Source organism: Megascapheus bottae, chromosome 6 (assembly GCF_031878675.1).
Source record: "Megascapheus bottae isolate mThoBot1 chromosome 6, mThoBot2.hap1, whole genome shotgun sequence".
NCBI classification, from domain to species: domain Eukaryota; kingdom Metazoa; phylum Chordata; class Mammalia; order Rodentia; family Geomyidae; genus Megascapheus; species Megascapheus bottae.
Genome location: NC_143514.1, coordinates 73125467 through 73140081, shown reverse-complemented (window position 1 = coordinate 73140081; position 14615 = coordinate 73125467). Strand labels below are relative to the sequence as shown.

Sequence of the window (14615 nt, the reverse complement as noted above, 5' to 3'; positions counted from 1 at the left end):
TTCAAGTCCCAGGACACACACACACACACACACACACACACTCATGAGTCTTCAGGAAGTTGACCTGCTAGGAGCAGAGTCCAGCTGCCTAAAGCTGCCTCTGTTTCAGGAGCCTGGAAGACCTCAGTATCCTTTCCTGGGACTCAGCACCACCCCTTCCCCCCATCTCCGGAGGAACAGGAGCCATGGTAGCTTCTAGGTACCCTTGAATGGCTGGAGTTACAACTCAGTGGGAGAGCATGGCTTTAGTGCATGCATGAAGCCCTGAGGTTGATCCCTAGCACCAATAAATGAATAAATCAATTAACACATGGATAAATCAAGATGCCAATAAAATACTCCCTTGCTTCTGTCTAATCTGGCAAGGCCTGATACAGGCTACACTTTGCCCCGGTGCTTTACTATGTATGAGAGACATTTGGTATCTCTCGCGTGCCCAGAGAGGTTGAGGGGTTTACTCAAGGTCACACAGCTGGGAGGTGGCAGTACCAGGACCGTAGGCTCTGAGATTACTGGGGGGAGGGGTGTTTTGTGCCACTCTACCCACCTGCCCCTTCTCTTTGACTCCAACCTCGGGCAGTGGGGACACTCAGGATGGCAGAAGCATCTTGAGTGAGACCCCGAAGACGGAGGCTGGCGGTCTGGGTAACTGATTTCCCACCTGCCGGCTTGGCGGTGTCTCCGTGTGACCCGGGCAATTACAGAGAAAGGACACGGTGGAGGGCAATCACGCCTCACCGGTGGAGGGCAATCACGCCTCACCGTGGGCCGCATAATTCGGGCTCTCGGGCTTTCTCTGTCCTAGCCACGGGCCCCTGGGGCCATCACTTGGTCTTTGCCAGCCTCAGTTTACCTGAAGTCACTGGCAGGAGAGCAGCGCGGAGAAGCCCCGCCCCCGGCGCGGGTGGAGACCCGGGAATGGGGCCTGGAGCCCACGATGGCCGGGGCGCTGCGGGGCCCCGAGGGGGGCCCGCCGAGGTGGGGGACCCCGCTGACGCCGCGGCCTCGGGCAGCCCCTCTCCTCCCCGACCCCCCCCCAGAGCCCCCCATTAATCAGGGGAGCGGCTCGGTGACCAGCTTCGCAGGCTGGACGACGCCCGAGTGCTCGGCCTGGCCTCAGTTTCCCCATCTGGCGCCGGCGCGGATTCCCAGGGAACTTCCGGGTCTGGGAGCAGAGGCGCCCGGGCCGGCAGCGGGGACGCCGTGCGCTCGGGGGTCCCTGCCGGGCCGGGGAGGGGCGTCGGCTGCGCTGGGGGGGGGGGGGCGCGGGGCCCGGCCGGGCCGGGGAGGACGGCGGGCTCGGCGCGCTTACCTGGAGCCGGCGGCGACGGCGGCGGGGCGGCCCGGCTCCTCCCCGCCCGGCCCGGCCGCGCCCGGCCGCCCCGCGCCGGCTCAGCCCGCCCCGCCGCCCCGCGCGGCCCGCCCCGCGGCGCGTCCCCCACGCCGCAGCGGGCCCTCCAAGCCCCGTGGGTCCCCCGCTCCCGCCCCGCGGGCCTCCCAGGGCCCCCGTGGGTCCCAGCACCGCCCCCCACCCCGCGCCCCGCCGCCATGACCCGGGCGGCCGGCACTTCCTGGGGAAGTGGCCTCCGGAACCGTGGCGCGGCCGTCCCCTGCAGGGCGAGGCGGGTGGGGGGCCTGGTGGGGTCGGGGGGCTTGGGTGGAGGAAGGGGACGGCCGGAACGACTGGACGGAAAGTTTCCCGGACAGCCGAGCCGCCACCGCTAGCTAAATGCGGTCCAGATCCTGGCCCCGGCCGGTGCCCGGCCTTCGGCTCTGCCCGGCCTTCCGGCCTCCACCCTGGACGACTGGCCTTAGATCCAAGAGTACGTGCCAGGCGCTGCCCTGTGCGCGCGCGCGCGCGTTCACAGAGGGACAAGGTGCTCTGACGGGACACCTTTTCTTTTTGGCATAAGGCTGAAGCTCTACCACCTGCGCCACAGAACCTCTCTGTCTTTTGCTAGTTCACTGGAGATGAGAATTTCACAGACATCCCTGTCCGAGCGGACTTCAAAGCCTGATCCTCAGATCGCAGCTTCCCTAGTAGCTAGGATTATAGGATCGAGCCCACTATCAGGCATGGTCTGTAGCCTAGTCTTAAATCCTACGCTATCATCATCATCATCATCATCATCATCATCATCATCATCATCATCATCATCATCATCATCATTTTGCCAGTCATGGGGCTTGAACTCAGGTTCCTGGGCACTGTCCTTGGATACTTTTTGCTCAAGGTTAGGCTGTCACAGCACCACTTCCGGCCTTTTCTGTGTATGTGGTACTGAGGAATCAAACCCAGGGCTTTGTGTATGCTAGGCAAGCACTCTCCCATGAGAGTGCTCCAATCCTACTGTATTTTAATTTATGACCCTGTTCATTTTTCTGCATGGAACGTTAGGCTGCCTCCCCTCCTGGAATTTGCAAGTTCTGTGCCTAGGCCCTAAGTACTACCAATCTTCATTACGGTCAAAATAAATAAATAAATATTCCCCCAGCTGTATGCCCAGCCCCAGAGACTGTGCAGGGCGTGGTGGGGTAGAAATCTTGCCAATCTAACAACCCTGTGAATTTCCACCACACCCAAGCACAAGACAAGAAGCTAGCTTAGTTTCCCCCTGAGCTGAAGCCACTGGCAGCTCTAATGAACGTCAGAGCCTGTGTGAATCATGGTGAGCTCAGAGGCTGCTTGCTCGTACTGCTGGTGAAGGCAGACTGGTACCTTGAGTGGAAAGGGATGAGTGGACAGGTCAGAAACCAGCATTCCAGTTGGGAGCCTATGACTTATATCCCTTGTGGAACCCTCCCCAGCCTCTGTCTCCTTATCTCCCAGCTAGCCACTCAGGAACAGAAAGCAGTGAGAGGATTAGTGTGATGGTCAAACAAGTCACAGGATGCAGGATGCAGGGGCAGAAGGGTGATCTCTGATCCCCTATGATACAATAGATTAATAACCATATGAGCCAGGCACTGGTGACACTACTCAGGAGGCTGAGAACTGAGGATCATGGTTCAAAGCCAGCTTGGGTAGGAAAGCCTGTGAGTGTCTTATTAACAACCAGCAAAAAAAAATGCAGCTATGGTTCAAGTGGTAGAGCACCAGACTTGAGTGAAAAAGTTAAGACACAGCACCTCCACATAAAAATAACTGTTGGGGGGCTGGGAGTTTGGCCTAGTGGTAAAGTGCTTGCCTAGCATGCACGAAGACCTGGGTTCGATTCCTCGGTACCACATACATAGAAAAAGCCAGAAGTGGCGCTGTAGCTCAAATGGTAGCATTCTAAGCCTTGAGAAAGTCCAAGGACAGTGTTCAGGCCCTGAGCTCAAGCCCAGGACTGGTTAAAGAAAAAAAAAGTAAATAACTGTTGAATTAGATAATAGCAGAGGACTTCTAGCTAACCCTCCCTTGTTCAATAGCTGGTGAACCCTTCCTTCCAGCCAGAGGGGCTGTGTGGGACCAGCTGGGACTATGAACAAATGCTCTGTCTCCATCTCTTATGTGGCCTCCTCGTCTCTGGACATTGGATCCAGTTATAGCCATTGTACCATACACCCATCGTTCTGGTGACCCTGACAAAAATGAGACCTCGTCCATTACAAAGGCTACAGGCAGGAAAGGGAGACAATATCTTTAGCTCTTTTGGTATGGTTTTGAGATTTAAAAAATTGGACATTAGACATTGTAAAATGTTACAATGTCATCTGTAAAATCAGGAGGACCTTTAATTATGAAGACCACATGAGTATGTTTAGGTAAAGCACTTTGAATAGGGTACACAATTAAAAAAATAGTGTGAGCACAGGCTACACAGTAAAAATTAGTGGCTATTATTGCCACTAAAAAATACTTTTGAGCTGGGTGCTGGTGTTCATGCTTGCAATCCTAGCTACTCAGGAGACTGAGATCTGAGGATTGCAGTTCAAAGCCAGCCTAAGCAAGAAAGTCCACGAGACTCTTATCTTCAATTAACCACAGAAAAAGTTGGAAGTGGTACTATAGCTCAGGTGGTAGAGTGCTAGCCTTGAGCAAAAGGAGCTTGGTGACAGTGCCTAGGTCCAGAGTTCAAGACTCAAGACCAGCAAACACACACACACACACACACACACACACACACATACACTTTCATGTTGAATGGCAACTACTTTGTACAATTACTTAAACATAATAAAAGTATTTTTAAAATACTTTTGAGTGACTGGGAGTTTTGCCTAGTGGTAGAGTGTTTGACTAGCATGCACAAAGACCCAGATTTGATTCCTCCATACCACATACATAGAAAAAACTGAAAGGGGCACTGTGGCTCAAGTGGTAGAGCTCTAGCCTTGATCAAGTCAAGGACAGTGCTCGGGCCCTGAGTTCAAGCCCTGGGACTGGTGAAAAAAAGATACTTTTGGTAAGATGTTGTGTAATCAGCTCCCCACCACCAAAGGAATATTTAGGGAATGTGTTGGAAGGGAATTTTTATTATTATGTTTTATTTTTTTATTTTTGCCAGTCACAGGGCTTGGATTCAGGGCCTGAGCACTGTCCTTGGACTTTTCTCAAGGCTAGTGCTCTACCACTTGAGTCACAGAACCACTTTCAGCCTTTTTCTGTGTATGTGGTACCGAGGAATGGAACCCTGGTCTTTGTGCATGCTAGGTAAGCACTCTACCACTAGGCCAAATTCCTGACCCTGGAAGGGAAATCTTTTAAGTCAGTGTTGATCAACCCACGATGTTTTGAGAAACCCCTGGTGGGGTTCTAGGCACTGAGAGTATAGCAAGGGAGAGAAAAGTTCTTCTCCAGGAAAATCATGGAACTTACTTTCTGTCCTGGGGGAGGTGCAGAAAGATGATGGGTAATGAACGCATATATGAATCCATCAGGCAGGGATAGATGGTATAGAGCAGAAGTAGACTGAAGAAGTCATCTGGTAAGCTTGGAGAGAGGGAAAGCCAGTGGGTTTGTGGTGGAGAGCATTGCTGGTAGGCTGGGCAGTTGCAAAAGGGTTGTGGCTGACTCACATTGCAATAGATGAGAGCTTAGCAGTATCAACAGCCAAATACCACTCTGAGTATGTGAGTCAGCTTTCTATCACTGTGACAAAGGACCGAAGCAAAGTAGCTATTGGGAAGCAAAGTTTTATTTCGGCCCATGGCTTCCATCCATGGTTGCTTGGCATTGTTTGTTTTGGGCCAGTGGTGGCATAATACATCTTGGAGGAAGTACAGGTCAGAAAAGTCCTGTTCATCTCATGGCTCCAAGAGAGATGGAGAAAGAAAGACAGTGAAGGGGCCAGGCTGCAATGTCTCCTTTCTGGGCACATGCCCAGTGACCTCACTAACTCCCCTAGACCACCCCCCCTTTCCAATAGGGCCAGATGTTGAGGATGGAGCCTTTAAACCAAAAGGACTCAGTTGTTGTGGCTGCTGCTTCTTCTTCCTCTTCTCCCCCTTCTCCTTCTCCTTCCCCTCTCCCTCCCCCTCCTCCTCCTCTTCTCCTCTTTCTCTTCCTCTTCCTCCTCGTCTACCTCTTCCCCCTCCTCCTCCTCCTCCTCCTCTTCGTCCTCCTCCTCTTCTTCTTTTCCAGTCCTAGACTCTGGGCCTAAGCACTTTCCTTGGGCTTTCTCAAGGCTAGAGCTCTACCACTTGAACCACAGCACCACTTCTGGCTTTTTCTATGTGTGTGGTACCAAGGAATCGAACCTGGGTTTTCATGCATGCTAGGCAAGCACTGTACCACTAGGTCAAATTCCCAGCCCTAGGACTCAGCTTCTTTAAAATGCAGATGCTTGGGGCTGGGAGTTTGGCCTAGTGGTTAAAGTGCTTGCCTAGCATGCATGAAGACCCAGTTTCGATTCCTCGGTACCACATACATAGAAAAAAGCCGGAAGTGGTGCTGAGGCTCAAGTGGTAGAGCTCTAGCCTTGAGAAAGTCCAAGGACAGTGCTCAGGCCCTGAGCTCAAGCCCAGGACTGGCAAAAAAAAAAATGCAGATGCTTGGGCCTAGGTATGGTAAATCTAGCAGATAAAAAATATGGGAAACCATTATATTTGAATTTCAGATATACATATATAAATTTTAGCACAAGTATCTTCTAGTAGTTTACAGACTTATACTAAATAATTATTCGTTGTGATTCTCAAGTTCAGATATAAACAAATGTCCTGAATTTTGTCTGGTAACTCTAGTTGGGCCCCCTAAATTCTGTGCGTGTGTGTGTGTGTGTGTGTGTGTGTGTGTGTGTGTGTGGTGGGATTTGTACTCTGGGCCTGAGCATTGTCTCATTGTCCCTGAGCTCTTCAGCTCAAGACTACCACCGCCCTATCCCTTGAGCCTCAGCCTCACTTCCCATTTTCTAGAGGTTAATTGGAGATGAGTCTCACTGTCTTTAATGTCCAGGCTGGCTTTGAAGCTGGATCCTCAGATCTCAGCCTCCTGAGTAGGTAGGATTACAGGCGTGAGCCGCTGCGCCTGGCTTTGAGTCCCCCAAATTCTTGTTTCCACTGTTTAGGGATCAGGCCAGGCCTAAGATTGGTGACAAGCACATCAGGTGTTTCTTTTTATTTAGTTAGTTATTTTTTTGTCAGTCATGGGGCTTGAACTCTGGGCCTGGACACTGTCCCTGAGCTCTCTAGCTCAAGGCTAGCACTCTCTGCCACTTGAGCCACAGTGCCACTTCTGGTTTTCTGGTGATTAATTGAAGATAAGAGTCTCACAGATGGGGCCGGGAGTTTGGCCTAGTGGTAGAGTGCTTGCCTAGCATGCATGAAGACCCGGGTTCAATTCCTCAGTACCACATACATAGAAAAAAGCCGGAAGTGGTGCTGAGGCTCAAGTGGTAGAGCTCTAGCCTTGAGAAAGTCCAAGGCCAGTGTTCAGGCCCTGAGCTCAAGCCCAGGACTGGCAAAAAAAAAAAAAACAGTCTCACAGACTTTAATGCCCAGGTTGGCTTTGAACTGTGATTCTCTTGAGTAGCTAGGATTATAGGTGTGAGTCACTGGCACCTGGCTTCTACCATGCATTCCTAATGTATGCCTACAGTCAGAAAATGCTACGTAGGGTCTGGATAGAATTGTAGAAGGGGTGGGCAGTGTCAGTTTTTAAGAGGATCCATTGTTTGCTTTGAGAAGACCAGGGTCTAGAAATACCTGTCTAGGAAGCTGTTGCAATAGTCCAGACCTAGGAAGGACTTGTATTTTTTTTTGGGGGGGGGCAGTCTTGGGCTTGAGCTCAGGGCCTGAGCACTGCCCTTGGACTTTCTCAAGGCTAGATCTCTACCACTTGAGCCTCAGCACCAGTTCTGGCTCTTTTTTCTATGTATGTGGTACCGAGCTAGGCAAGCACTCTATCAATAGGCCAAACTCCTGGCACCAGGATTTGCATTTTTTGAGTACCTGCTATGGGCTAGGCATAGTAACAATAATAAAAATCTATAATGGAGGTCTAGATACTGGATTCTGTCCCATCAGAATAACTGATTTTAGAATTCTCATTCTTAGGAGTATGGAGTGTGTGTGTGTGTGTGTGTGTGTGTGTGTGTGTGTGTGTGTTTTTCTGGTCCTGACACTTGAAATCTAGTCTTGGGTGCTGTCTCTGAGCTCTATTTTCTGAAGGCTAGCCCTCTACCACTTGAACCACATTGCCACTTCTGGCTTTTTATGTGATTTAATTGTAGATAAAAGTCTCACAGACTTTCTTGCCCAGGCTGGCTTTGAACCTTGATCCTCAGATCAAGGTGTGAGCCATTGGTACCCATATGGGATATATAGTTTTTTTTTGTTGTTTTTTTTTTCCTTTTTTGTTTTTTATTGTAATTAGTAAAAGGATTACATGATATTTGCCAGATAGAAGGTGCATTAATTCACATACATTGATACCCTTTCACATGTCTTGGTACCCATTTCCCTTGGGATATATAGTTTTAACAAGCTCCCTTGATGATTCTGAAGATCAGTCAGGCCGGGAACAGATGAATTATTGGATTCAATTTTCTCAGAAATGATGGAAATGACCACAACTACTATTTAGGGGCTCTTGTCTTTGTAACTAGTCCTGTTTATAGTTCATATCACTTAATTCTAAGCAGTATATACTATTGTTTAACCCCAGTTCTCAGAGGAGAAGTCTGTGCTTGGCCAGGATTGCTGAACCAGCAGTGATAGAGTCAGGATTTGAACTTTTTTTTTTGCGCCAGTCCTGGGGCTTGAACTCACAGCCTGAGCACTGTCCTTGGGCTTTCTCAAAGCTAGAGCTCTACCACTTGAGCCACATCACCACTTCCGGCTTTTTTATGTATGGGTACCGAGGAATCGAACCCAGGTCTTCATGCATGCTAGGCAAGTACTCTATCACTAGGCCAAAATCCTGGCCTTAGAGTCAGGGTTTGAGCCCAGGCCTCGCTAATTCTACTATCCTGCCTTCCCCTAGGCCTAAATATCAGTACAGAGTTAAAGATATTTTCAATGAGGTACAGGTAAATTTTCCTTCTTCATTGAAGTTTAAATGCCTGCTTCCATACACAGAACAGCCACAAGTAGTTGTTGGATAAATAAGTAAAATGGATGGCTCCAATACACCACAGTGTTTTGAATTCTTCAGAGTTCTCTATTCGCCCCTGAGGCAAGCCCCATTTAGTTACCACTGAGAACTGGGTCTGGGTACTCTCTTGGCTTTTTTTTTCTTTTGCCAGTCCTGGGCTTGAGCTCAGGGCCTGAGCACTGTCCTTGGGCTTTCTCAAGGCTAGAGCCCTACCATGTGAGCTTCAGCACCATTTCTGGCTTTTTTCTATGTATGTGGTACTGAGGAATCGAACCCGGGTCTTCGTGCATGCTAGGCAAGCACTCTACCACTAGGCCAAACTCCCAGCCGTACTCTCTTGGCTTTTTAAGGTTGGCACTACCACATGAGCCACAGTTCCACTTCTGCCTTTTTGCTAGTTAGTTGGAGGTAAGGGTCTCTTGGATTTTCCTGCTGGAGCTGGCTTTGATCTCAGCCTTCTTAGTAGGTAGGATAACTACTAGTTGCTTGTGCCTGGCTACAAGATCTGTTTAATTGAGGTGACTCTGGAATCTTTCAACAAGAAGGTAAAATCCAGAACAGAGTCAACAGCTTAGGGTCTCTGCTGAGTGTAAGACCCAAACAAACCCACAGCAGGCTGGTCCCTCATTCCTGGAATTGCTCTGCCCTGCTCCAGACAAAGAACAAAGACGTTATTGTCCTAGCAAAGGTTGAAATATTTCCTCCAGTCATTTAGGAAGTGGTTCCAGAAATACACAAGGGCCTAGCTAAGACTCAGGACAGTCAGAGAGAGGGGCCCAGTGGAGTCCCTCTCCCTCCTCATTCTTTCCAACTGCTAAGTCAGGAAGCTACAGCCAAATGGAGAAAGCAGCTATGCTTAATTCCTCACCCCTGGGGCCAGGGAGCATGCTCCTGGAACACTTATTACATTCCAGCGGTGCTTTGCCTAGTACAACAAAGTGAATGAAAGCCCAAAGTATGAAGACTCTGCAGTCTAACCTTGCTTGGTCTCACCACCAAATTTTACTGTGTGATCTTTGGCAAGTTATTAAGCTCTCTGTGACTCTTGGTTCTTCTTGATTATTTGGAGGTAGTAATCATATTTATCTTATAGTATGTGGAATAATGTATGTAATATGTTCACCATGCCAAATGTCAAATGGTGTTAGCAGTTATTGTAACAATTACTACTATTATTGTTGTTATATTATTGTTGAGAATGTAGCTCCAGTAGATACAGTCCAGTAAGGTAGGAGGTAAATTCTCGTCCATTTTTCTTGCTACTTTTTCTGTTTCTCTTTCTCTTTCTTTTTTATTTATTTATCTTTGCCAGTCTTGGGCTTGAGCTCAGGGCCTGAGCACTGTCCCTGGACTTTCTCAAGGCTAGAGCTCTACCACTTGAACTTCAGCACCATTTCTGGCTTTTTTCTGTGTATGTGGTACCGAAGAATTGAACCTGTGTCTTTGTGTACGCTAGGCAAGCACTCTACCACAAGGCCAAACTGGCGGCTCCCTCTGTTTCTTTTTATAGGACAGGATCTTCCAGTGTTACCCAGGCCTTGAGCCCATAATCCTCTTGCCTCAGTCTCCCAATAGTGCCCACGTTTGGACAGGTGAGTCTGTTTTGTTTTTTTTTTTAATCACCCTTGTGGGGTGCTTTCTTAGAAGTCATCTTCTCTGTCTCTACCTCCTGATCCTAAGAGCTTGGCCTAGGTACTGTGAGGAATTCCCTCACAGTGTGGTAAGAAGGTGTCAGAACTTCTATTTTGTGGAGAAGAACTTGAGATGCAGAGACAGAAGTGACACCATGTGGTGAGGATGGAATTTAAGCCAGATGTATCTAATTCCCAGGCCACAGCCATGAGAATGGAGTTTGCCTCTTCTGGTTCTTCTTCATCTTCAGGACCTTCTCCAGGAGCCTAGGAGGAAACTTCTACACCAGCTTTCTCCCCACCCCCTATCAGGGCTGGGCCCGCTGATGGCTGTCAGCCCCCCAAAGGCCTAATACACCCACCACACCAGGCTCAATAATGGGTGATGAATCCTAGCAAGGGTGGCTCACGCCTGTAATCCTAGCGACTCAGGAGACTGAGATCTGAGGATTGTGGTTCAAAGCCAGCCCAGGTAAGAAAGCCTGTGAGACTCTTATCTTGAATTAGCCACCAAAAAGCTGGAAGCGGAACTGTGGCTGAAGTGGTAGAGTGCTAATCTTGAGCCAAAAAGTTCAAGGACAAGTGCCTAAGCATTGAGTTCAGGCCCCAGGCACATGCACAAAAGAAAAAAAATGATAATGAAGATAGTTCACTGCCAGCCTTCCATGGCTGGGTCAGAGCTGGGCCCAAAGACCAACCAGGCTGTCATTTCTGTCCTATTCTTTCTTAATTTTCTTTCTTTCTTTCTTTCTTTCTTTCTTTCTTTCTTTCTTTCTTTCTTTCTTTCTTTTTTTCTTTCTTTCTTTCTTTCCTTCCTTCCTTCTTTCTTTCTTTGCCTTGTATCCAGTTAGCAAGGTGATTCTTCTAACAGTTGAAGAGTGAGGACACTCCACTTGGCCCTGAGAAACCCCAAGGAATGACTAAAAGCCAAAGACAAGCTTGGCCTCTGTGCTTCTACTTCACAGCTTTTCCCTTTGTGCCAAGCCTTTCTCCCCTGTAATCCAGGAAGGATTGGACTGACGGTTAAACATCTTGTGACAGGACTGGAAGCTGTTCCCAGATAACAACAATTTGCTTATGGTGACCAGATTTCTTCCCTCAAGCAATGACAGTGATAGAACTCACTAATCATGGTCCACCAGGCCACATTTGGCCTTGGACTGTTTAATAATTATGCATACCTTCTCCTTCCTCTGCCCCATGTCGTCCTCCAAAGCCTAAAGCTCACAATTGTACCCCAAAGACAGGCTGCAGTGCTCCTTCCCCCTTCTTCCCACAGCATGTCCGTGCCATGCAATGGGTCTGTGCTGGCAGCTCATGCCTGTAATCCTAGCTACTCCAGGAGGCTGAGATCTGAGGACTGTAGTTTGAAGCTAAAAAAAGTCTGTGAGATTCTGATTTCCAGTTAACCAGCTATAAAAGCCCGAAGTGGAGTTGTGGTGCAAGTTGAGTGGAAAAAGCTTAGGGGATAGCACCTAGGCTCTGAGTTCAAGCCTTAGCACCAGCACAAGTCAGAAAGTCTGCTCGTTCTGTTCTCTGTCACCATTGGTCTCTTCGGTGCATGGGAACCCATGACCAGACCTGGCATGTGGGACCCAGGAGAAATATGATTCTATTTCTGCTAGGACTGTAGTGGAAATGGTGTTGCCGTTAGCCACTGAAGCGTTGGTGGAGATTTTTGCCTGGGTGAAGCGTCTGAGATCGGGGCAGAGCAGGACTGGAGGAGTGAATGAGGAGACACTGTTCTTTCCCTGGCAGACTGGCAGGCATTCAAAGCTGGAGCAGCCTGAGGCTAAGCCAGGAGATACTGACTACTTTTTCCTTCTACTCACTCTCAGGGGACAGGGCGTTCTTCAAGCCTCCAAGGCCTGGCTTAAATGTGAGGGTCCAGGCAGCCCTCCCTCTCCCTCTGTCACCCCAGGGGTCACCCGATTTGAAAAGCAGAAACGCACAGAGAGGTATAGGCTTCTCAGGGCAAATGTTTCATGACCTGGAGCCTAGCTGTGCCCTCAGCTCTTAGGTGTTTGGGAATAATTCATTCACAACTCCAAGAGGCAAAATAACTTCTTCAGCTACATGCCACTCCATAGAGAAGGCTGAGTCCCCATGCTTGGATGGAAGAATTTCTTTTTGTTCCTCCTGACTGGGTGCCACCCCTCCCCCCTTCACTTTCACAGGCGGCTTGGGGGTAAACAGAGCAGACCAGAGTCTGTGGTCTTGTCAATCCCTCCAGGGTTTCAAGCCTATTCCCCGTTCCCATTCATTCATGGGGCCTTTAGAAGTAAGTCATATTTGCCTGGCTTGAGCCCTGATTCCAGAGCCCACAGGGTCTTATTCTCACTGACAGATGTTGAGACTGTCCTGAAAGGAGAGCAACAGGGCCTGCCTTTCTCAGGGTGTGGTCACCAGGTGGGGTTCTTGGTGAGTACTGTTGGATTTACAAGGCCTCTTATCTTTACAAGGAAGGCTGCAGAAGGATGTGAGATGCTTCACAAGAGTAGCACCACCCATCAAGAGTCAGTTCTGCAGTTGGGGTTGGGCTTCCAAAGTGCAGGTGGACCCTTGGTGCATGGTAGGGGAGAAGGGAGGTCAGTTCTCAACATCCTGTGATTCTCCGTCTAAGTCAATGCCTTATGTAATTTTATTTAGCGTGGAGCTGGGGAATCTGGCATTCCCAGCCCTACCCCAGCTCTGCTTGTTAAACGTGGGAACCCCTGCAGCTTCCCTGGGGTTGATTTGGCCTTGGGTTACCCCAGCAACAAAAGCTCTGGAGAGACTGTGATGGATATGGGGTGCAACATTAGAGAAAGTGGGGGGAAGAAGGGGAGGGAAAATGTCTGACAGCCCAAACTACACAAAACCTGCCTACAATGCCCAAGTATATAAAAAGCCAAACCAAAGTCATAAGAGAAAATAAAGCCAGCCACACCAATTGCAAAACAAAAACAAGAACGGTCCCAGTTCTATTTGCTCTGCCATAAGGTCAATATGGCAATGTGTTCATTGAGTTATAGACAGAAAAGCCCAGCACATTGGAAAAGAGGAACGGAAAACCCTTTTGGTGTCACCCAGGCTGTGACACCAAGAACCCTCCTTCCTTCCCACCCCTTACAGTAGAGCCGGGCTGTTAGAAGGGTGAGTTCAGTGTCAAAATATAGAGTTCTTGACCCAAGATGGCCATTCTGACTTTTGGCCTGGCAAGTCCAGCGGGCACATAATCTCAGCCTCAGTTCTTTGTTCCTTACCCTGTTGGTAAAATCCAAAGGGTTACCAAGATCGCTGGGGCCCAGGACCCTGATCAGGCAATCGAAGTGATCTGGCTAGGTTTCTGCTGCCTACAGAAGAGAGTCCTAGGGCAGAGCCAGCAGATGCCCTGGCTCTGTGGGTAACAGCAGAAGAGGGTGGACATCAGCAGGGCCAGGGCGACGATACAAGCCAGCACCCACCGGATGATGCCTGGGTAGATGAAGGGTAGGATAAGGATAATGAGCAGGACCAGTAGAAGCAGGTGGACGGCCAGACGCCTGGCTGCCACACGGTTGGCACTCATGGCTTCCTGCTCATCTTCTCCTGCCAGGCTGGGGTGCCCTGGTGCAAAGGCAGCAGAACCCATTAGTCCCTGGGGACAGAGCCGCACCTCTGCCCCCCGCCGGATCAGCCTTCCTACCAGGGCCTCCTCATCACGGAGGCTACAGATGAGACCTCCTGGGACGACGGTGACCTTTCGGCACAGCGGGCAGGTAATGGACCAAGTGTCTTCTTGCACACACAGCAGCAGCTTCAGGCACACGGCACAGAAGGTGTGCTGGCAACTGAGCAGCTTGGGTGATCGGGCACAGTTGTAGGGTTCTCGGCATACCAAGCACTCCAGATCGCTTTCTGTGGAGCTGTGATAATGCCCAGCGGGCTCTGACATGGTGGTGATGGCGGCTGATGGGGTGATATCTCCTGATGAGCTGGGCTGGGGCTGCTTCAGGGCTTCTGTGCAGGACATTCTGGACTCTGAGTCAGCGGGACACCAGAGCTCAGGGCCTGGATATCCACAGAGAGTGTCAGCTGATGTCACTGCGACTGGGATGGCTTTCCACACAGGATGGGACACGTCCATCCAGCCTTCTTCTTATTTGCCAGGTGCCATCTGACAGCAGCCGTCTGGCACCAATCTCTCCAGTCTGCCCAGTTTGTTCCTTGGCTTCCGCTCTCCTTCAGTCATTTCTTTACTTGAAACCTAAGGTTAATCAGTAACTCGCGGCTCTGGAGACTTTGAATTGCCTGATAGAAGGGCCAGGGCGGGGGCGGAGCCTAATGAGCCAGGACTTTGCTGCTGGGGAAGCTGCCTGCTTGGTGAGGGGCCCTCATAACCCTCAACCTTCCTGGATCCTGATGAGCTTTGGCACCAACCAGAAACCTCTATCAAGTGCCCTGGCAATATTTTTTTTTTTTTGGTGACAATTCTGAGACTT

The 14615-nt window shown here is 49.8% G+C and overlaps 1 protein-coding gene across 1 annotated transcript; it reads right to left on the bottom strand.

Moving 5' to 3' along the window:
* Window positions 1-13114: 13114 nt before the first annotated feature.
* Rnf186 (ring finger protein 186) lies at window positions 13115-14330 on the bottom strand. The gene has a single exon (XM_090333883.1). It carries the CDS (start codon window positions 14258-14260, stop codon window positions 13451-13453), a length of 810 nt encoding a protein of 269 aa, XP_090190009.1. The 5' UTR covers window positions 14261-14330; the 3' UTR covers window positions 13115-13450.
* Window positions 14331-14615: the final 285 nt, after the last annotated feature.